Raw genomic sequence first — 23,264 nt, 5'->3', positions numbered from 1 at the left:
AAACTTGTGTAATTTCTGTTATTGTGTTTATCATGTGTGGGTTAGAATTTTTATTTTAATCAATGAATATAATTTCTCCCTTTCTTACTTTCTTCCTTAGTGCTAAAAAGTACACAATGACTTTTTAATATTTAATTGATGAGATTGTTTTACAGGTTTTAGTTTAAAGGTAACCATAGCACAAACACATCCATTATTAACTGCAGAACGGCAGTGTAGCTTCTTGGGAACCCTCTTTAGTTTAATATGAGAACCCCTGTCAACAGAAAACAGCGCTGATATTGTTGTTAAGTGTCACAAACTGGCAAATGCAATGGGCACCACGCTGGAACAATGCAAACTGCTTATATCAATGGAAGAGGTGATGTTTAAAAGTGAGATGAAGGCGGGCAGCGAGAGGCTGTCGAGGAAAGTTCGATTCCGCGTTGCGTCCTCGCACAGCGGGAGGGTGCTGAAGGAGGTGTATGCCGATGGGGAGGCCGCTGACTCTCTGGACTCCGAGTATGCCAGTAGCTCAGAGACCGACCAAACCAGCCGGCTGAGTGAAGTGGACGGGCAGCAGAATGGACACGTAGGGTCCGAGTGCGATGAAAATGAGACCGAGCAGGACGACTTGCTCATTTTAGTCCGAGCCACTAAAGAGAGGGGGTTTGGTACAAAGCGAGTCAACATCCTCAGCAAAAACGGCACAGTCAGGGGAGTCAAGCATAAAGTCAGCGCTGGTCAAGCCCTCTTTGACAATTTGGCAAAAGTATTTCAGGTAGGTGATGCAGTCCTGCTGGCTGTAAGCCCTGTGTCTGTCCCATTTAACTCCCAACGTTATTCTTTCCCTTTGTCCAAACCTCTCTCATTTATGGTTTCTCAGACTCTGAATTCGGTTCTGCCTCATTCCCATTGCTGTCCACTTGCTGTTCTTGCTTAATCTTTCTGCTATACACCGGATTCCACACTCCGAATTGACTGTGAAATTTTTCTTTCAAAATTGACCTAAAATTTGCTGACTAGAAACATGTATGTTGTGCTTCCCATGTATGTACCAGGAAAGAAACATAACAGAGGAATTAACTGGGGCTTTATTGGAGATCTGTACAGATCTACTGTACAGGGATGTGTCATGTTTCCACTCCTATTATATTAGTCCTAATGAGTTTGAGATGTTATCTACTGTCCCCTACATGTAAATACGTATACTTGCAAATTCCATTGTGTTTAATCTGCAGAGCAGATCAAATTAGATGCAGGGTGGCAGCAATGACAGTTTTCCTATATGAAAATTTCAGAGGAATGAAATCTTAGTCAGAGGTCTCTCTTAATGTCTGTTTTTCATTTATTTTGTAGAAGGAGCAGAATATCTGTATTCGAAACAGTATATCCACACTGATGCCTTAGGCAGAGAAATACAGGCCTCAGAAAAATCAAGATTAACATTCTAAAAAATTTAGCTCATATATATAATTTATCTTTATACACTATTCAAGTCTTATAATCATTACTATTCAAAGAGCAACAGGTATGCAACCAAACTCTTTCTAAAGGTTGTTATAATCCAGAATTAGGATGGTCACTTAAATTAACCTGTAATTGACTTCAATGCATTGTTTTAAAAGCATTTATGCAGTTTTAAAGCATGAGGAATTTGATATTAGTAATGACTGTTGTGTGTATTGAAATGCAATCTTCTAAAAGTTCTTTCTTACTTTGAAGCTGTCATTTCATAATACGTTTAGAAATGGCTATTGATTGACATTCTCTTGCTTCTGAATATGAATTTTTCCTCTATGTTTTACCTAAATTATAACAGTCTTTTTATCAATACTGATGTTCCTGTGGAAGGTAGATATTTCAAAGATTAATTAGCCATTCTTTTTTGTTCTTTACATCACATAGCACTCGAGTAGCTTGTTTTCTTTCAAGCCACTCACTGAAGAGTTTGTCCTTGAGTTCCCTACTCTGATAAAATTTGTGACAAACTCACTTTTTCTAAGTAGATATGAGTTAGGAAGTGTTAACTGGGGCACGTCTGGATTTTTCTCCAACCTTGATTCCAAATACTGTTCCATGTTTCACTACATGGAGTACACTGTTTCACCTCACTAGCCTCATTCCCTCCTAGAAGCTTCCTTCCACTGCATCAGTGACACCAAGCTAAGAAATTTGAATCACCTAAATAAATGGCCCCATCTGAAGACATATGTACCTTAACTAGCGGCCCTGTCATCTTGCTGTTTCTATCTCCAGTTTTAGGCTGGAAGTTCTTCAGGAAAGGTTCATGGACTGAAATCAATGTACTTTGATTGCAATGTAGTTTCTTTTATTCCTGGCAGAGTTACAGCTAGGACCAGCACTATTTCCATGCCAAAAGAAAGGAAGACTTGGTAGGAGGCATATCCATCTGATAACTTCAGAAAATGATATGTAGCCAAGTCTACCACAGAAGTCCATAATTAAAACCTGTAAAATAATGAATGGTTTAAAAGGTGATAAGGATCTTGTACTGACAATATTTTACAAAAAAAGAAAGTGGAAAAATTAAATTATCAGGTGAAAACAAACTAAACAGTTTTTCATACAGCACATAATTAAATTTAAGAACTCTCTGCTACAGGCATTGAAAAGGCCAAAAGAATAGGCAGGTTTTGAAAGCAGATGAGGAAAATATATGGGGAACTGAGCAGCTTCTGCTTAGGTAGGTCTAGATGACTGATTTCCAGAAATAACTGTATGTTCTTACTTTAAGCACCTACTGGATCAAAGACATATATTCAGAGATATACAGAGAACATCACGATTTGAGGTTTCTACACAAACAAGTTCCTGTTTCCCCAGAGATAAAATTTGAAGTCTGGTGAAGAAGAACGATCGTTTGCATCTCTTTTGTGTCATACTGTGAGCCAATTTTCTATGCCACATGGTGAAGACAGAGGAGAGCAAAGCAGAAAGGTTGGCTTTGAGGCTGATTTGGAACTGCTTGATCCCAATGTAAAATATGATTGAAATCTGTCCAATTACAAATAAAGTAATGACCTTTAGGATGAGATTAGAGGATGATTTCTAGGGCTCTGTAAGTCTGTTCCAGACAATTAATTGCACAGTAATACCACTTAGAGAACAGCAAGAGTTCTTCGTTCAAAGATACGATAAGATAGAAATATGTCTCTATTAGAAGATATAACTCAAAATCTCTTGATCTGGGCATTTTTGTAAGTCCCCCCCTTGATTATATGAGATCATCTGCAGTTTTATGTTTCGCTTCTCTTACATAAGCCACAGCAGATGTATAACAACAGTTAAACTGTATATGAAGTCTCTTATCCCTGAGGAGAGCCCACCTCTGCCCCATTACACGTTTCTCAGAGTCAGTGTCAAAGCAGGTATTTGTAATTGCAGAGTATGCACATGAACTCTTGACAATCCTAAATCCTGAGCACTGATAAATTCTTGGATGCAAACGCTTCTTTTTTAGTACTTAATGTATCACTTATGAACTAAAATGTGTATACAAAAAGCCAATACTGAGTATGTGTGTGTCCTGTGACACAAAACTATTTTTTTTGAGATTTTCTTCAGTGTCAGCATTCTGATTCTTCAGACTATATCTAAACTCCTCTAGTATGCTATTACCAAAATCCCCAGATGCTTCCTGTGATAGAGGAGAGATCCTTTAAGACAAATCACTTTGCTCAGATATTCTAGGGATAAGCAGGGGTTCATTAACTGGGCTTTGTTACGTCGTGCAGTCAAGACCTTTGATGTTTCCTGTTCAAGTACCTGTGCTAAAAGCACTCCTATGTATTTTAACGTTCCATGAAATATTTTGGGTTTTGAATATTTTTTCCACATTTTCTAACTACAGCCTTCCTACAGAATTTATTCAGGCAGTTCCTTCCCACAATAGACTCATCAGAAAAAAAAATCACAGCTTCTGCAGTTTTTGGAAATTTGAAAAGGGTGATGTAATACAGGAAGTATTTCTAGATGAAAAGGTTTTTTTGGTTCTTGTTGTATGATACAAGCTTGGCCTGAGAATATATATCTACTGCCAAGTAGATGTGCATCCCCAGTTACATCTTTCCACATCCAAGCACTGAGAATTTCTATACTAGCACAACCAGTGACTTCCCATTTCCACTGTTCCTTGAGAAGAGAAACTAGGTCCCCCGCAGTAGTCTGTCCAATGACTGTCTGTGTCCCCAGATGTGAGTCACTGCTGCGCTGTGACAGTAAAAGGCCTCCCATCAGGTTGGCCCTGCATGGCTGATGAAGCTGCTGTGATCCTGGTGGGAGCAGCCATGTGCAGCTGGGGCTGGCACAGCCGTGAGGACAGGGTGGGACAGAGCAGGACACGTCTGGGGGTTATCTCAGCTTCATGGCAGGACACTTTGGGGGCAGAAAGGTGGGGAAGAGACCAGCACTATTGATGCTTCAGGGGAGCATGGTTTCCATGGCAACCCCTCCAGCCTTTCCCTCCCAGGGGTGGATGCCACAAGGAGAGCGTTGACATAGCAACCACATCCTGGGGGAGATGAGAGGGCGTTGCTGTGGCAACGCCTCCCCATCCTTGGCTTGGTGGGAAGGTGGGAGGCCAATCAGTGGTCATCGGTGGAGGGCGGGGATGGTCACACGTGTCCATCTAACCTGGGGCTGGAGGGGTGGCCTCCTACAGGGCTGGCAATACAGCGGTCAAACAGTCGGGAACATTTTATTCATGAGAAACATACACTGCTGAAAAGCCTGAATAACAGAAAGGATCTGGAGCTCCCAGTCTCCCTGTTTGTGCACCTCCTTGGTATAAGTGGAATTATCTCCTGCTGAAACACCGAAACTGGTGGTGTCGGCAGGTCTGGAGCTGAGGATGTGACCTGCTAATTGTATCAGAAGCATAAGCCCCTTCTCTGCATATCCAAAATAATTGCGGTCTTATTCCAGTACATTACTAGAATTTTTATTTTCTAATACTTACAGTACTGTTAAAACATAAATGGGTATGAATATTTCCTATATTTTCGCACAGAAAGTAGTAGAGAAATGTTTCTTGTTTCCTTAAAATAAATACAGTTCTCTTCATGACCGATTTTTATGACTAGGCCATCCCTGTGATGGCTTCCAGGTGACACAGAACAAAAATCCTTGGGTTGTCTGGAATATTACTGAGCAGTGCCATGATCATTTCATGGCAGACCGGGTTTCTATCCCAACATGCAATGTAATGAAGCTCAGCCAAAGGTTTTACACAGGTCTCCCCTCATTTCCGCTGTTTCAGCATGGGTCCTTTCCTCTATTTCCATATTTACACACTCCACTGGCCTTCCAGCTTCCTCTGAAAGGTCATCTTCTGCTAAATTAGCTACAGATCTCATTCTCAGGCAGGGCTTGCTGATGTCTATTATAAAAGGACAGGCCTGGTTAACAAACCTGCTTAATGCCTTTGTGAACATTGCATCAGAGGGGATATGGGTGAAGGGTCAGACATAATGTACTTGGTCTTTACAATATTTTCCAGCACGGTGTCTCAGGTAGAGCTAACATTTAAGGTTGCAAAGTGCAAGTCAATATTCAGCCTGATAAAGAATTAGCTTATTAATGTTTAGAGAGAGAGGTGAGAAAGAGTTAAGAATCAGGTAGAAATTTGAAGTTTGTTAAGAGAAGGAGAGCTTCTGGGGTGGTTAGGTTCACTTTCATCTTTACTCGTAGGTGACCTGGAAAAGTGAATACATAGCAGGACATGCAGAGCTTGCAAACCAGCTAATATCATAGAGAAAATAAAATGAAAGACAGCAGCAAAACCAACTGTCTTGCAAAGAAGGCAGATGTTGCAAAGTGCCATTCAGGAAAGTTTCCGGTACAACAGGACAAGAAAAGATTTTAGGGTGGGTGGTGTTTTGCGTACCACTCCAGCCCCTGGGACATATATCACTACAATCCCCAAAATTCTGGGGAGAAGAGAGAAGTCTGCACTATCACTAGAGAATTCCTGTTGTCCTCCTCACTTCTTTGGCAGAAGATCAATGCTGACACTCCAGCATCATTGGACTGTTTGAACTCAAAGACCTCTGGTAGGACTGGACGAAGATTGTAAATGGTCTCCTGAACTTTCCCTTCATATTCTCATCCATACACGCTGCCCTGTGACTCCCAAATGGGCATAGCTTGCAAAAGGAAAAGACGTGCTGGATTGCTTGTACCTACTGGTAGCAATGTTGGGGAAACATGCTGATAACCTAAAGCCGTAGCATTTGCTGTAGTAATGCCACTTATACGGATGGAGATAAACTCCAGTGAGCTGTAGGTACCTCCTCTGAGGTATAAAGTTCCAGTGTATGTTCCTAGTGTTAGCAAGTCTGCAAAACTAATTATTGAACAGCGTTGCACTGAAAACCACTGAAGAATAGGAAAAATTGTAATGATACAGAGGATCAAGTGATTATGAAAAGTAGGTTTCTGTTTGTTATGGAAAATTCAATGTTGGAAGGACAGCTGGATCACCAATGGAACAGGCATAGTGTCCCTTCATCACTTCCTTTGTACCTTGCTCAGTGCTTTGATCTGTGACCACAGTGCATGGGACAGTGATTCAGCTGATTAAGTCACAGTTAAAACAGGTAGTTTCCAGAACTCATGGCTGAATAGCCACGCTGATTTAAAAAGGAAGTTGTTCAGGTCTGTGAGCTTTTAAGTGGAGCTTGGGGTTGGTCAGTACTTAGGATATTGGTATTTATTGTTCTCATGTTCTCATATAAATCAGCTCTAGAGCACTGAGCTCAGACAGGTCTATTATTAGACTGTTCATGATATTTTAGTGTTTGCTGCTATTGGACTTGAAATACATATTTGTCATAGACTTGAAATGATCAGTAAATAGACTTTAAACTATCTAAACCTCTGAAAGTGATATGCAAGCTTTGAGTTAAAAAAGACTTAGCTGTCTCATTTTTTAAAAATGTAGGTAAGGGATATCTTGAGTTTTCAATACACTCAGCATTGGGAAGCTTAGCAACAAACCCATGGTTACATTTATCCCTTCTTCAAGATTGAATCAATAATTGAAGAAAAAATTGTTACACTTTTATGCTGGCAGTCTGATCAGCATGTACTGGACATCTGTCCAGCCTTCCAGAGCACTGCATGGCCTCAAAATTATCCTTGCTCTGATGTGCCTTGATCCTTGTAAAGAATCCATAAATGAGGACGCTGTTCTTGAGGCACTCAGGTGCACTGTATGGGGCTAAGCAGAGGCAAGCCCTGGGACAATAAACATTTCTGTTCTGTGCTTACATACGTTTCTGCTTCAGAGGATATAATAAGTGGGTACTTTGACTGCTTCTTGAATCACACCTACATCTGCAGGTGAGTGAAAATTATTATGACACCGAATTAATATTTCCTCACTGGCTACAGTATTTTTATCTGTTTAGCATAGGTAATGACTACCTAAACTGCAAGACAGCTGAGAACTAACCTTTACACATTTTGCAGTAGAGGTCAGGCATTAGTGGCATGAGTGGTGCAGTTTTGAATCTGTGCACACCAGCCTTCCCTGAGACAGAGACTGAACTGACCCACTTCCTAGCAAGGGTCTGTGAAACACACTGGAGTCTCAAGTATAACCAAACTCTGGCAGATGCAGGATGGAAGCAGGAGTGAGGAAAAGATCATTTTGCACTCATTAGCACCTTCTCTCTTCTGTTGATAGAAAACAACTTCTAACAACTGACTGGTACTGAATAGAGTTGTCTGAGGCTTACCCCAGCTAGGGTCTGAGTGCCTGTGGTCCAAGCAGATTGTGCAGCCTGTAGGAAAAAGCAGAGCTGCTGCCCTGGGCTGTGAGGAAGAACAGAATTAAATTGTTCCTTCTGTGAAGTCTACACCACGTGGCTACTTTCCCAAAAGAGTGATTTATTAATAAGCCTCATCCCCTGGCCTTATCCTTTGCATGAGAAAGGGCATAGCAACGAAGCTATGGTAATACTGCAGTGAATACGTATATACAGAATAGGTAGTACTAGAGGGAATCAAGACTTTAGGAATAGATTCAAAAAACTCATAGGCTTCTGAAGAAGGGCTTAGACATCAAGCTCCAAAATTGTGATCCTCCAAACCTCTCTTTGGTGCCACCTTGTCTCAAAGGCAGTAAAAGCCTCTTATTAATGAAAATTTGACTAATGATCTGCCTTGGCCATGTGCCTCAGCATCTCAGTTTTGACAGGACATGACAGTTACCTCCTACTCATGTCCTATGGGAACCACAAAATAAGCGTTCCTTTGCCTGTCTCACCTGCAGGGCATGATGCAGTAGGTGTCCTCTGAGCATGCCTAGTGGATCAGATCCTACACAAACCGTACATAAGCAGATGCTGCTTTGTTACAAATCGTGTCTGCAGGAGGCAGTGGTGGGAGTTGTACTTTGAATTAGACAGTCACAAGACAGCATGAATAAGTTGCTGGGGCAGGAGTGGAACACAGGCTTGCTGATTCTCAACTTGCCATCCCAAATACTATGCTTCAGCATCATGCTTGACTTCCATTTCTTTCTTTCTTGCTCTTAAGCATTATGGTGATGGCATTGCTTCAGCATGGAGGCATCCTAGAAAAGCTCATAGCCTGTGACTTGCTTGTTAGGGACAAGAGGTAGACAGGAGACTGAACCCAAGTAGCCAAGACATGAGAGACTGCAGATAACAATGTTCTCCCACCTTGTTTCATCCTTTCTCTTTAAATCTAAAAATACTTTTGCTTTTCTTTTGAAAGAAAGAAACTGTACTGTTCTCAGGCAACGAATGCGAATGCCAAATGGAAAAGGATGCCTTCTGGTTGTACTAAGTGGGATTCCTAAATCATATTGGCCTCAGGAAATTCTCTGAGCTGAAAATACTCATAAACTCTGAGAGTATTAGGAGGAAATGTCATATATGCTTGCCACACTCTTACTTTTAATTGTCTGTATGGTAGATGACCTGACATACTAGAACACTGGGTCTGAGCCCATCTACTGCTGTGGTGCTCTTACATAATGTCCCTTTGTGGAACTGCTCAAGAAGGTGCTCAACCTTTGAATTAACATGAAAATTGCTTCATCTTCCTTCAAACTGACTTGAAAAAAAGTAATGTTATGTAAACAGCCTATAAAAAAAATTCTTAGGATGCTAGAGCAGAATTTTTCTACTTATTCTAACAGTAGGAAATCTTTGTTTTCCTAAATTGGCCTCTTACAACAGAGATGAAAAAGATGAACTGATTACTCTTAATCATTAATTAGTAGCAATAACCCTTCACCTTTTTTCTGGCTGTGGAGCTGAACTCAGTAACTCAGCAGGACAATTATAAGAAAATATCTTTTGAAATATTCTTAAAACTAGGACCATCAAGAAAAGTTAGGGCTATTCTGCTTTCTTTGACATGGTACAGCAGGCGGCCCGCTGCCTCATTTGCTGTGTCCTCTTGCTTCTGAATATCTGCATGCCTTTGACACAGCATACACAAAGTTTGTGGAACACATATAGCTGAAATAAATGGCCTACAAATATGAACCGTCCTATATGATTAATTACTAGCATAATTCTTGGTCCCCTAATTGACCCCTAATTTTTGTGTACAAATAAATTATTTTGCAACCAATATTTAAGGGTCCTCATTCCACCTGAGTGTCTTAGGTGGAATTAGTGGTCTTATTTTAGTTACATTTTAGTTACATTTTAGTTACATTTACAAACTTATTACTTATTTTAGTTACATTTGCAAACATGGAAGCAAATATTTGGCTACGCTGGGCCAATTTGTCACCAGAGTGCACAGCTGTGCAGTTGTGCAATTGCAAAAATATGGTAATAACGAGGATGAAACGCAGCTCCTTCAGTTTAAAAAAAAAGTTCAAAAAAGTGAGGAATTATCTTTACCTTAGTGGTATGATTATCCAGGCATATACTAATGCTTTTGATTTCATGCCATGGAATGCATTAACAAAAATACTTTCTAACAAGTTAATTACATTACAATTTCATTTAGTTTACAGATCTCAGAACTGTTTCAGTTCTGAATGAGAATTTGCAAACACCTACACTAGTATTTGCAAACACAAGCTAGACAAACATAAATGTACAGCTGCCACACCAGTATTCTGTTACAATGACCCAGGAAAACTGCATTTTAGCAGTTGACCAAAACCAGGTTTCAGAAGTCACCTGCTGCCAATTTAATTGGCATGTAGGTGTCATTGAGGACTCTCTCCTTTCCTAAGAGAGAAGAAATGAAGTCATGCGTTATTTGCAAATAATGCTTGCTAGACTGCTCTGGTCTGTCAGCAGCCTGCACTGACATTTGTCTACTAGTGTTGACAGTTTATTACACACTCCACCAACATGAAGTACATGATTAACAGATTGAAAGAAAGAAATGGTCAAAGAGATACTGCTTTTTTTGGCTGAAGCTTTAACCTGTGACTGCAATGTCTGGCACTATCATAAGTTTGTAGCTTAAGTGCAATAAAATATGCTTCAGAATGGAATTTGCTGCCAGAGAGAAAAGGGTATGACTTTCACGCATGAAAACCTTCGTCATTTCTACAACATCCAGTACTAGGTAGTACAAAGCACAAAACTCAAATCTCACTGAATTTTTCCAAAACTTAAAAGATAAATAATAATTAGGACAGCATCCTCAGCCTGTTGGTTTTGAAAAGCAGTTGGAAAAATATAGCTTCCCATCCAAGCAGGCAATCTTGTGGTTTTGCTTGACACAGTAGTTATGTTGTGGAGAGGCTGCCACAGCACAACTCTTTACAGCCTCCATCATAGAAAGCAACAGAAATGGTCACAGGCGAGCAGCTGGAGTCAGTGAGGTAGAGACTCATTTCACACATGGCAAGAAAGAAGACAGAAAAAACATCATTCATTGCTAGTATGAATTGTGGAAAGCATTTTAACAACCTCAGTACAATTTTGCTTTGGAATGATATCTAGACACACCATCCATCAATAATGTCAGAGGAGTATGTCTTCTATACCACAGAAATACCACATGCAGCCTCATTCTTTCTTCACTCCCAAGAAATATGGGAAAACTTACTGTGCAATATTTGCACAAGTTTATAACAACATGCAATGTTGTACCCTGCAGTGACAAATCAGTCAATGCCAGCGCAATGGCAAAGGATTTTTTCTTTACTCCTGGTAGCCTTGTTTGGAACACTGCCGATTGCTAATTATCTAACAAGTTTTAAAAACTGACAGCAGTCAAACACTATTATTTAAGGAAAATCTATTTCCCCATGCAACTTCTGTAAGACAGAAAGCAGTCAGTTTCTAAACCTGTGAAGTTACAGCTTTTTAAAGAAAATGTGATCTTTTCCTGCCCAGCTGCTCATGTCCTGCTCTTGGTTTACTACGTCTAAATGCAAAGGATTCTCCCTCCCAGGCCCGCAGGCATCTGTGAAGCATTTCATTGTTGTTCAAGTGGAGACTGTCATAAGAGACAGCCTGATAGACACAGTGAAAAATGAGACCTTTAAGCATTGCTGGAGTTCCTTCCACCTATTGCAGGTCTTAATCTGCATCTTGAGAACTTCCCTTTCCAGGTGCTGGCTGATGCTTTCAATCAGATTCCCAAACATGCAGTGGATAAGTCCAGTTGTTCTTCCAAATCCCACCATGATCCAAAAATATAACCACCTACTCAGTCCCTCCAAGTCCAAACTTAAGCTGTCATGTAGATTTAAAAGAGAAAGCAGTTTCTAAATGACTTGTTCAAGAAATAGATTCTGTTAATTTAAATCTGTCTACAAAGTTTTGCCATGGCACCTATTGTTTTTGTACCACCTGCTGGGTGGTCTGGCCTTTTGCAAACCTATCTGCTTGGTGCATGATGTTCTTGTGGATCCTCATGTGAGACACTGTGGGGCACTTTTACAGGTCAAGATTTGCAGCTGAATAAGGGTGACTAATACTATCTTTTTTTCTGCTGCCACTGACTGGGAGCAGCCTTGAACTATTTAGCTCCTTCAATGAGGTAGTTTTATCATCAGCTGCTCTGGCAATTCTCTTTTGAAGTCACAACAGATAAGGGCAAGAGTTGTCAAAAAAGGAGAGATGTCTAGTGAACTTTCTGACCTGTCTTTCATCCTGTCTCAATTCTCATTTTGGCAGAAGGTTATGCAACTGGCAGAAATGTAATCAGTATGGGGTTTCAGCATTGTTTGAAGACATGATATGGTATTAGAATAAATATCGTTGTTTATTTTTCTTGCTGCAGGGGATTAAATGATATCTATGCAAAGGAGCCACAGAAATGTTGTTCCAAAAGAAAAGCAGGTAGAAATTTAATCATCTCAGCATCTGCATTTGTAGTCATATTCCTTGATCAGAACACACCTAACCCTATGACATGATATAGATTCTAGCCCTATTATAAGAAAAGTATAAGAATAACAATTTGTGTTTTATTTAAAAAATACACACCTCTGGGCAAATTTCTGAATCAGACTAGAGCATAAAGCTGCTCACACTGAGCTTGCTAAAAAATTACTCCAACCGCAGATGCGATATATATGGAATAACTAACTTGGCAGCTATTTTGACTGGTATAAGGCATACAACGTGTTACATTCTGATTTTCAGACATTTTACCTATTTGGTAAAAAAGCCAAAAAAAGGCTTACGCCTTAGATTTTTTTCAGCAACAAGGTCTGTACCTCTGCTCCATGGAGATGTATTCTATTTAAATGTATTCTATTGACTTCAATTTACGAGGTGTCTGCTGGCAATACGATACAGCAGAGAGGGAACAGTCCAGGAGGTTCCTTGAGTGTGTGGAAGATGATAACTTCCTGATGCAGCTGGTGAGGGAGCCAACCAGGGAAAGTGCCCTGCTGGACCTGTTGTTTGTGAACAGAGAAGGACTGGTGGGTGATGTGACGGTTGGAGGCCGTCTTGGGCATAGCAATTGTGAAACGATACAATCAGCTAGCTGAATATGAGCCAGCAATGTGCCCAGGTGGCCAAGAAGGCCAAAAGCATCCTGGCTTGTATTAGAAATAGTGTGGCCAGCAGGACTAGGGAAGTGATTGTCCCCCTGTACTCAGCACTGGTGAGGGTGCAGCTCGAATACTGTGTTCAGTTTTGGGCCCCTGTCGTGGTTTAACCACAGCTGGCAACTGAGCACCACACAGCCACTTGCTCACTCCCCCCGGTGGGTTGGGGGAGAGAATCAGAAGAGTAAAAGTGGAAAAACCTCGTGGGTTGAGATAAGAACATAAGTTTAATAATTGAAATAAAATAACATAATAACAACAACAACAATAATAATAATAGTGATAATGATGAAAGAATATACAAAGCAAGTGATGCATGATGCAATTGCTCACCATCTGCCAACCGATGCCCATCCAGTCCCCGAGCAGCAGGCCCCCGGCCAGCTTTCCTCTAGTTTATATACTGAGCATGACATCACATGGTATGGAATATCCCTTTGGCCAGTTCGGGTCAGCTGTCCTGGCTGTGCCCCTTCCCAGCTTCTTGTGCATCTCCAGCCTTCTCAGTTGGTAGAGCATGAGAAGCTGAAAAGTCCTTGACTTAGTGTAAGCACTACTTAGCAACAACTAAAATATCAGTGTTATCAACATTATTCTCCTACTAAATCCAAAACACAGCACTATACCAGCTACTAGGAAGAAAATTAACTCTATCCCAGCTGAAACCAATACAGCCCCTCACTGCAAGAAAGACATTGAGGTGCTGGAGCATGTCCAAAGAAGGGCAACGAAGTTGGTGAAGGGTCTAGAGCACAAGTCTTACAAAGGGCAGCTGAGGGAACTGGGGTTGTTTAGCCTGGTGTCATGGTTTAACCCCAGTCAGCAACTAAGCACCACACAGGTGCTCGCTCACTCCCCCCCGGTGGGATGGAGGAGAGAATCAGAAGGGTAAAGGTGAGAAAACTCATGGGTTGAGATAAAGACAGTTTAATAGGTAAAACAAAAGTCGTGCATGCAAGCAAAGCAAAGCAAGGAATTAATTCACTACTTCCCATCAGCAGGCAGGTGTTCAGGCATCTCCAGGAAAGCAGGGCTCCATCATGCCTAACAGTTACGTAGGAAGACAAACGCCATAGCTCCGAATATCCCCCCCTTCCTTCTTCTTCCCCCAGCTTATATACTGAGCATGATGTCATATGGTATGGAATAGCCCTTTGGCCAGTCTATCCTGGCTGTGCTCCCTCCCAGCTTCTTATGCACCTGGCAGAGCACGGGAAGCTGAAAAGTCCTTGGCTAGTGTAAACTCTACTCAGCAAGAACCAAAACATCAGTGTGTTATCAACATTATTCTCATCCTAAATCCAAAACACAGCACTGTACCAGCTACTAAGAAGAAAACCTATCCCAGCTGAAACCAGGACACCTGGAGAAAAGGAGGCTCAGGGGAGCCTCTACAACTACCTGAAAGGAGGTTGCAGTGAGGTAGGGGTCGGTCTCTTCTCCCAAGTAACAAGCGATAGGACAAGAAGAAATGGCCTCAAGTTGCACCAGGGGAGGTTTAGATTGGATACTAGGAAAAATTTCTTCACTGAAAGGGTTATCAAGCTTTGCAACAAGCTGCTCAGGGAAGTGATTGAGTCGCCATCCCTGGAGGTATTTAAAAGATGTGTAGATGTGGTGCTTAGGAATGTGGTTTAGTGGTGGACTTGGCAGTGCTAGGTTAACAGTTGAACTCGATGATCTTATGGGTCTTTTCCAACCTTAACAGTTCTATGATTCTATGATTCTAAGGCTAGGAGCTGTAGTATAGGTTACTCTAGGGCAGAGCTGGTTTATGTACGCTGTCTAGGAGTTGCATCCTCTATGTCTGCATAAGAATCTCAAGCTCTCTGCCTTTGGTTTTGGAATCTATTGCATAAGAAAAGAAATGAAGCATCATATGTGTGCAGTGCAGATGGATCTTTAATTTAAAGAAATGGAGATTGAGAGTATAACTAATAATTAACTACTTAGGGTTTGGAGATGAAGGTACCAAGGTTCTATGTATTATTGAGTAATGAGATAGCTGAGAGCGTGGTTCCAATTAGGTTAAGTAATATAGCAGGGAAACAAGCTCCTTCATCACTCAGTGCTAGTACAAAACAAAGTAGTGCTATAACTTCATGAGATTCCTTTTCATCACTTACATATATTGAGAGATAAGGCTTGCTCTCATTGAGGAGTGAGGGCTGAATCAGCACTTCATCAGCAGTTTGTTGCACTAAGCATAGCTCAACTTTGCTCTTTACCTCATTCAAAGACCTGTGCAAAATTCATTACCAGTAGCGGAGTGCTTTGTGACCCTGTGCAAGAGAATGCCCTGTGTCCACCCTAAAAATGGTTGGAATTTTCCTTAACAGTGCAGTACAAAGGACAACTTCAGCTTTTTACAGAATAGCTTGTTTTTATCTCAGCCCAGATGAGTAATGTTTTCACGTAGAATTTAAATTGTATAGAGCAGCAGGAAAGAAAAAGTACATAATTTGCTGGATGTTTGGAAATAAAAACTAAGCATACTGGGAGGGTGATGGTTTCCCAGTTTTGTTCACCACTCCTTGGGAGTTTCAGGATCGCAGTGCATCTCATTTCAGCTTCCATTCACAGGAATACAGATTATATAACTTTTGACAGAAAGTTCATTATCTGCCAAACATGAAAACTCCAGGGTGTATCCCAAATCAAAGCCAGACTTCATTTAACTTTCCTCTGATTTTATTGCTTAAGAAGGTAAATTGTGAAGAATGGATCGTAATTTTGAATTTTCTCTGCTACTGATGGCAGTTCAGAGTGGTGCCTTATTTCATTTATGCTGTTACCTTCTTTAGTTGTTTTCTGGGTGAGCAGAAGTAGTTCTGTTGTATAAGACAGACCAAACCTAGGGTATAATTAATCCATGATGAAAGGCTGAAACACCTGCCAATAAAAATGCAGTAAATTTTCAGCTGAGCTAAGTCTAACTGAGAAGAGATTTCCTGAATATCAGTTTTTACTTGCTGATTGTCTTTAACACTAAGAAAATCACCAGTTGCAGCACTGGTGCAAATAAGGAAGAAGTTATGGACTATCATGCTGCTTCCTATGATATTCTGGTATATTGAAGGTAAGTCTTAGGAAAGCAGATCCGTTCACCACACAAAGCATAGCCTGACAAGAAGGAAGAGCCATGTAATATCACAAGCAGGATGTCACCAGCTAACCATTTTATTCTCCAGTCAGAAATATGGTGAATCACAATTGTAAGAAGCTGAACAGACTAGAATTCGTTTTCATAGACCACTAATGCCTTTTAATTAACCAAACTGTAATTGACATTTGGGAACTATAAAGGGGATCACTGCATGAGTAAACTGCCCCTGGTTATGTTTAAATGTAAAATGGCTGAATCAGACATCCAGGTATGTATGTATTATTATTATGTTATTATTAGCATCTATCAGTCTCTCTGATACACAGGGAATATTTTAGAGAGGATGAGTGAGGGACTGGTGAAAGAGAGGAGAAAAGAGAAAAAGGGAAGGGATAGGAACCTTTTTTTTTAAACTTCATCTGCCTGCCAGAGAACTGTAAACAGGGTTTTCCAAAGCTGCTGCCAAGTTAAAAAGAAATGGGTCAGCGTAGACATAGTAATCTTCATGACAGCCATTTGCTGCTGATCAACACAACTCTGTTTCTCTTCAGTATGAAATGTTCTATTGAGTGAAGCAGCAGTGATTACAGACAGATGGGACCAGTGTGCTCAAACCAGGACTCACCTGGAGCCATGCTGTTTGCTAACTTTTCCACTTGATCTGAGATACCAAACACCTTCATCTTTATCTGCCAGCCCTCAGCAAGTCCTGCTCTAGTTCACTTCTGGCTAAAGACATCCTTACTTACAGAATATTCTCAAACAGGACACAAGCTGCCCAATGATCCTCCCCAGACAGGCAACTAAAGATTCAAACGTCTTAAACAGTGTGATAAATAAAAAGCAAAAGAAAAAGCTGCTTATGACAAGAGAAAGTAGGATTTGTGCCCAACAGCTAAGGGTGCTGTTTAAGACAAATGTATTGTGTGTTTTTTTTTTTTTTTAATAATTCAGGCTGACATCATGGGAAATGGTACATAACTGAATAGTAGAATCACCACCAAAGTCTGGGTAAGCAGCAGGACAGAACATTCCCCCTCAAGACAATTAAACATATTTGAAAAATCCTACTCATATTACTAAAAAGGAAGCCCCAAAGTACCTTAAAATGTGAACTCATAGTAAGAAAAATAACTATGCAAGAAAAATAACTAGCTATTTATTCAAGTATTTCATACATACAATGAAATATAGGCAAGTCTACATATGCTTAAAAGTCCTTTTTGGGCAAGTGACCAAACACTAAGTGCTAGTCAGAACTCTTTCAAGTTGACCTACATGCTCTTTTCTTTTATTTCCATCCCTTCTTCTTGTTTTGACTAGAACCAGAAAACAGAAAGGCCCCCAAAAAATGGGTGAAAAAATTGAACAATGTTTTTTAAACTTGAGAAAAAGTTCCATTTTCTTGAAGTCCAGTTCTCATTTTACTCAGTCTGTTTCTCCCTGTTACTAGTGATAAAGAGACAGAGGTGAAATAAACACTGAACAAATGTTGAATAATAATTATTTTCCGTACTCCTACATATAATTTTTATTACCAAGTAGTAACTCATAACTGTTAAGCAAGGAAATTAAAAGGTGTAATCAAGGATGAATCTTCTAAGACTAGAGGCTTATTCTCAGATTTCCAGGGCTTGCACATTGTTTAGATTTGTATAATTAATATTAGCATTCTTTTCATGACCCGTCTGTGAGCCATTGTTTCAGTTCTCTGGTCTTCCACACTATTTACAGACATAGCTTTAGGCAGGCAGATGCTATGCAGCTCAAGCCATACATTTTTAATTTACTGATGGCAGCATTTCTTTAGGTGACATGCAGTAGACTTTTTTTTTCTCTCTTACATTAATTAGTTTCTGTTTGCAAGGTACTTCGGGGTAGTAACAGTGACCTTCCAATTTACCTGTTCTGTAATTTCATTTTGTCTGTTAGTAGGCACAGAAAATCAGTAGGAATGATAAATTGTGAATCTATCATTTTTGTTTTCACATTTTGTTTGACTTCCCAATTTTCCAGACATTTTAAAATGCCTGTATCTTTCTCATGCCAAAGGCACATTACATAAACTATTATGCTGCTGTTCTGTGAGCAGAGTCTTCAGAAAACTGTCTCCAGGTAAACAGGTGCAAACAGCGAAAGTAGAAATTCAGACCTTTTCCTTTCCTTTGTTGTTGATGTAACACAGTCATAAACTCTCACTGGGATAATTTAAAAGCTATGTCCCCTTAGTTTTGCATAGATCAGACAGGCTACTGGAGCCAAAATGAGTCTAATGTGCAATGAAAGTTCAGGCCAAAATTTAGACCTAAATTAAAAGACCTCCAAATGGTCACACGATTCATGCAACAACAAAATGTTGTACATTTTTGTAGACATCACAACTGTATTCAGGCCTGTCACAACACAAGCCGTATCTGCCAGAAATAATATTCTTGCAGAAGTGGGAAATTTCAGTTTGACCACTGATATGCCACCATGCTCCGTAGCTACCATGTTTTCTGTGGACTGGGTGTGAATTTTAGTGCAAATTATTTACACATAGTGAAATACCTCATTAGTTTAGTAAATACTTTGTATCTGATTATTTTTAAAGGAATTCAGCATCAAACAGTGCAGGAGGTGAGATAGAATACTATGTTGAGTGGATACCGGGACTAAATGAGTAAAACACAAGAGGTTATTGGTGGGGGAAGCAAAAGTCCTTCTCTGAGATGATAAAGGTAACTGAAGTGTCTTTGGAGAAACCTCTCTCAATAGATAGGATGAAATTATGTAGCATCCTTGCCAAGTTATTTTGTAGAGGTATTTGAAAAGATGAAGCTAACCAAGAGCCAGAACAACTAGTGGAAACCAAGGTCATGGCAAATGAGACTGGTCGGGTTGTAGAAACTGAGATAAAGTAATTAGTTTGCAGAAAATCTCAAGTGGTAGTTATGCAAGGTCTGTGACTATGAATATATGGGATAGGCTGGAGACGAATAAAGTAAGAACACTGATATTGTAGAGGGAATTCAGGAGATAAATACTTGAGGAGAAAACCTGAGTTCATCCATCAGATGCTGGAGAAAGCTTCCTGCTATCTGGATTCACAGAGGCATCTTGGAGGGAAATGCAAGAGCTGTGATTGTCAGTGTTTGGAATGTTGTTTGGGATCCTGAAAAGCTGGTGTGATGGCTGTGGAGATGCTCTGCAATGATTTCAAGTACCCTGTATTTTCAGTGTTTATTAAGATGACTGGGTAAATGTGTTCACCTGGATTCATGGAATTCCTCAACAAACCTCACACAGAGGGAAGAAATGCTTTGAATTCATCACATTTCAGGTATAAACTGCAACCAATACAAAACTTTGAACGTTTTGGCTTGGTGTCTTTCTGGCTTAGCTTGTGACACTAGTTTGCACCAGAAAGGCAGAGTTCATCTGAAACGGTGGCGTTATAGGTGCTCCATGGCAATGCATGGCAATGATCTTCATATGAAAGGATATGTGCAACACTTTCAGTGAGTAAGACATGTCCGGAAGCCTGGAAACTGTGTTCACTACAAATGATCCCAGGTTTGATTTGGGGACATCTATCTGCTTAGTGGTATGAGTCCTCCGGTGGGCTTCTTTCCCATTTTGGCTGATTCATTATATGCTCAGCCCTACTGAAACGTAATAAGGAAGCATCGGCTGCTTCTGAGCTGGCACTATGGAAATCTCTAGCTCCCAGCCATTCTAAGAGCCTGCCTGCAGCACAGGCTTGTAATTTTGACCTTACATAAATCTTATGAAAATATAAGGGCTGCACTTAAATCATTCCCTCAATAGCTGCCAGAAATGTCAAGTGTGGCAGTGAAGTACTCTGTCTTGAGAGAATAAAGCAGAAAGCGAGAGGTGGGAGAAGAAAGGCTTCCACATGCTGGCAGTGTTGGAAAGAGTACAAATCTCTCCTGGAGGCCTGGGGAAAACTGAGTGTTAATGTCCTGAGAGAAGACTTTGACCTGGAAGAGAGATGAAGAGCAATCAGGCTTACTGGAGGGGAAGGGAAGATTAGCCTTCAATCTGGTCAGTTCTCTGAAGTAAAGAGAAAGAAAAAAGGACTATGGAAGCATGAGTTTTCAATTATAGCTTGAATTCAGAAGGTTTGGCAAAGCTAGATGAATGGGAGGACATAGGTTGCTTTTTACACTATACTGCAACAACACCTGTTGGTGACCAACATTAAGATTAGTCCTTTTCTTCATTCTTTTGATTACAGTTTAAAAATACCTATATTTTAACCATATCTACAGTGAATTTTCTTCCTAACTTTGTTTTAGCCAGAAGAACAAATTCTAGCATAATTTTCCACCAAAACCTCAGTCCTGACCACAAGGGAATTTGAAGTTTTGCAAAATTTTTGCAGTTTTTACCACTGAATTTTCCTGAATTTAGCTCTTCATCTGTATCTGACTGGCACAGCCTACTTCTTAAGAATTGGTATTAAAATTTAATAAACATTTCTAATTAACATTTATTTTATGCAAAGTCCCAAGAAGCAAAGAGCGCTTATGTCTCCTGTAACACTGTAACACAATTTTGCAGAAGTATAGGTTTCAATTTCCTGATCCAGAGATTACATCAAGCAAAGAGAAATTGTTTATGTCGCTACTCAGATTGTTCAGCTGAAAGTCATTTATCAAACATAGCAGATAATCAAACATTAGTAAAACTAGCTTATAACTCTCCTGCTAACACTGCACCTGTAGAAAACAATTGTTTCCCTGGTTGGATGCCAGGTTACAGGACACTACAATCAGTCTTTCAACACAGAGTAGGCACAGAGGGGAAATATGGAATAACCTATTGCCAAAGAAAAATCATTGTTAGGACAGGTGCTGGCTGAAGTTTGCATGATGTGTTCTGTATAGGTTAAGGTAGTCGTTCATATTAAATATACTGTAAAACAGCTGTGAAAAGTGAAAAATACTTATCAGAAACAGCAGCATTTCCCCACTGAAAAACTGACTTTTGCTAGAAAGACAAAGTCTTACAGGTTGGTGTTGTTCATTGTCTCAAAAGAGCCATTTTGCAAGTGCTATGTTTGTAACTAAAGTAATCCCAGCACCTTTTCTCTTGTATAGGAAGTCCTGTTACTCTGAAATGCATTGATAAGGGAAGAGAAGGGAAATAGATAAACAGGCTGTTTGATCATAGAATCATAGAATCGTTAAGGTTGGAAAAGACCCTCAAGATCATCGAGTCCAACCATTGATGAGCAGCATCAGAGCAATTTTTAGCTTTCTTTCTTCTCCCCTTTCCTGATCAGTTCATTTCAGAGCTGACATTACAATTTTCGAACTAACAGACAAAAGAACAAGACTGAATTGGGCTGTGGCCCTGCCACTGAAAGCTGAGAAGCAATCAAGCTCTCAGTGAAGATGAAGATCAATATCAGAACAAGCAAGTGTACTTTCCGTGTGGTTTGAGGCCACTTTACTCACCCAACAAGCAAACGCTGTATTTGGTAAAATGCATACACTGAGAAAGTCTCATGGAACTTTATCCAGGTGAATCTACACTGATGTGTGCTGAAGAAATCGTGGTCCAAGAGCTAGAATATTACTCTATGAAATTTAGTTCCAGTCAACCTTCTTAGTGACAAATATTTCCCTTCTACATAGTGTATTCTAGGAAATATCGCAGTTTCATTCACTTTATATAGTGAATGCCTTCTGAATGGCAGTGCATTCTCTCCATCACATTTACTTTTACAGGGCTGAATTGTGAATTTTGGCTGGCTAAAAAACTCCAAATGTATCTGTATCATTTGTTAAACTAGTTGATATAAAATAATCATCCTAGAATAATGCTTTCTGTGGCTTATAATGATTGATGTACTCAAAGAAACTAAAATAATGGGACAACACCCAAATCCTGATTTTAAGTGCTACTGAAACCAGGAAATATTTGGCTCCAGAGACATATTTTGTAGGTGAGATCGTAATAAGGCTGAAAGATAGTGTATCAGGTTTCAACTATCTATTTTGGTGTAAGAACCCACAGCACACTTTGCAAATGAGGGGGAAAGTTATAAAGTGACTTTCTGAAACTTGGTTAAGATAAGGTTCCTGGCTGCTGCCTTAAAATTGCACTGGGAGTTTCCTGCTGTAAATGGCAAATAACTGAATCTGACTGTCCTAAAAAATAGTTGCATATTATTTTTGCATAGAGATTGTGCTGGTTGATGAAAATTTTCTGAAATCAGTTTCTCTGGCTAGTGCTGTTAAGAAAATTGCACTACCCTGAATTATGCGTCCACTTTTTCTGATATGGATGGAGCCATAAACATTTTCTTTGTACTACTAGTGGAAGTTTCAAAGTTATTGGCAGTCCAAAGTTTATACAGGCCAACTGTAAAAAGATTATCCATGGGACCATTTGTCTGGCTCTAATATTTTATTGCTATTTGCCTTGTGCTTCCTAACATTGTATTTTTTTTGGTGTCTTTATAAAGCTGATGAGAGGGGAGGAGGATGCTAGCAAATTGAATCACAGCGATCTCTGCAACAGCGAAGGGTTTTTAAATAACGGAAAACAATGAAGTAAAGTCACTTAAGTAAGATATATCCACAATTTTGTTCTTACAACCACCACTAGATTATCCGGGGAAGATTTTTTAAGTGCATTTTAAAGATAGTGTAACAGTGTTTTGTCAGTTAACACTGTAAGTATATTTCACTTATAAGTAACATCTTAGGCAGTTGCATTAGTAGATATATAAACAGTATTTGATGGGGAGTGTGTCATTTAAAGGTTTTTCACAACACACCAGGATTATGTTTGAAGACTTTGCATGGAAATTGAAGAAGAGAACCTGCATTTTGGCAATTTCTCAATAGCTGCTGTTTCCAGGACAATGTTTTGGCCATTATTACAACGTTCTGTAATAATTTATTCTATTACTCTCCATGTATAAATGCAATTGGCTGCTCCAAAAAAAGGGATATGAGAGATCATACTTTGATAAGATGTGGTTTGATCCTCTAAATGCTTACATTTTATCAGCTATAAAATACATTACTGTGCTGACTATGCAGCATAAGATACTTCAGGGATCAAAAATAGCCTACCATTTCTTTTGGAAAGAAAAAGAAAGATGAGATCTACTAATCTGAT

The 23,264-nt window shown here is 39.8% G+C and overlaps 1 protein-coding gene across 1 annotated transcript in view; it reads left to right on the top strand.

Moving 5' to 3' along the window:
• Window positions 1–313: 313 nt before the first annotated feature.
• The window catches only part of GRXCR1 (glutaredoxin and cysteine rich domain containing 1), a gene marked incomplete at both ends in the record, with an annotated part of 43,046 nt that continues 20,095 nt past the window's right edge, over window positions 314–23,264 (top strand). Inside the window, one exon of the mRNA XM_082315264.1 lies at window positions 314–760. Coding sequence (XP_082171390.1) covers window positions 314–760 — 447 coding nt within the window. The remainder of the gene's footprint in view (window positions 761–23,264) is intronic.

Source organism: Platalea leucorodia (assembly GCF_965183815.1).
Source record: "Platalea leucorodia genome assembly, chromosome: 6".
Lineage (NCBI taxonomy): Eukaryota > Metazoa > Chordata > Aves > Pelecaniformes > Threskiornithidae > Platalea > Platalea leucorodia.
The sequence above is the reverse complement of the archived record's forward strand: the minus strand, read 5'-3'. Positions and strand labels throughout refer to the sequence as shown.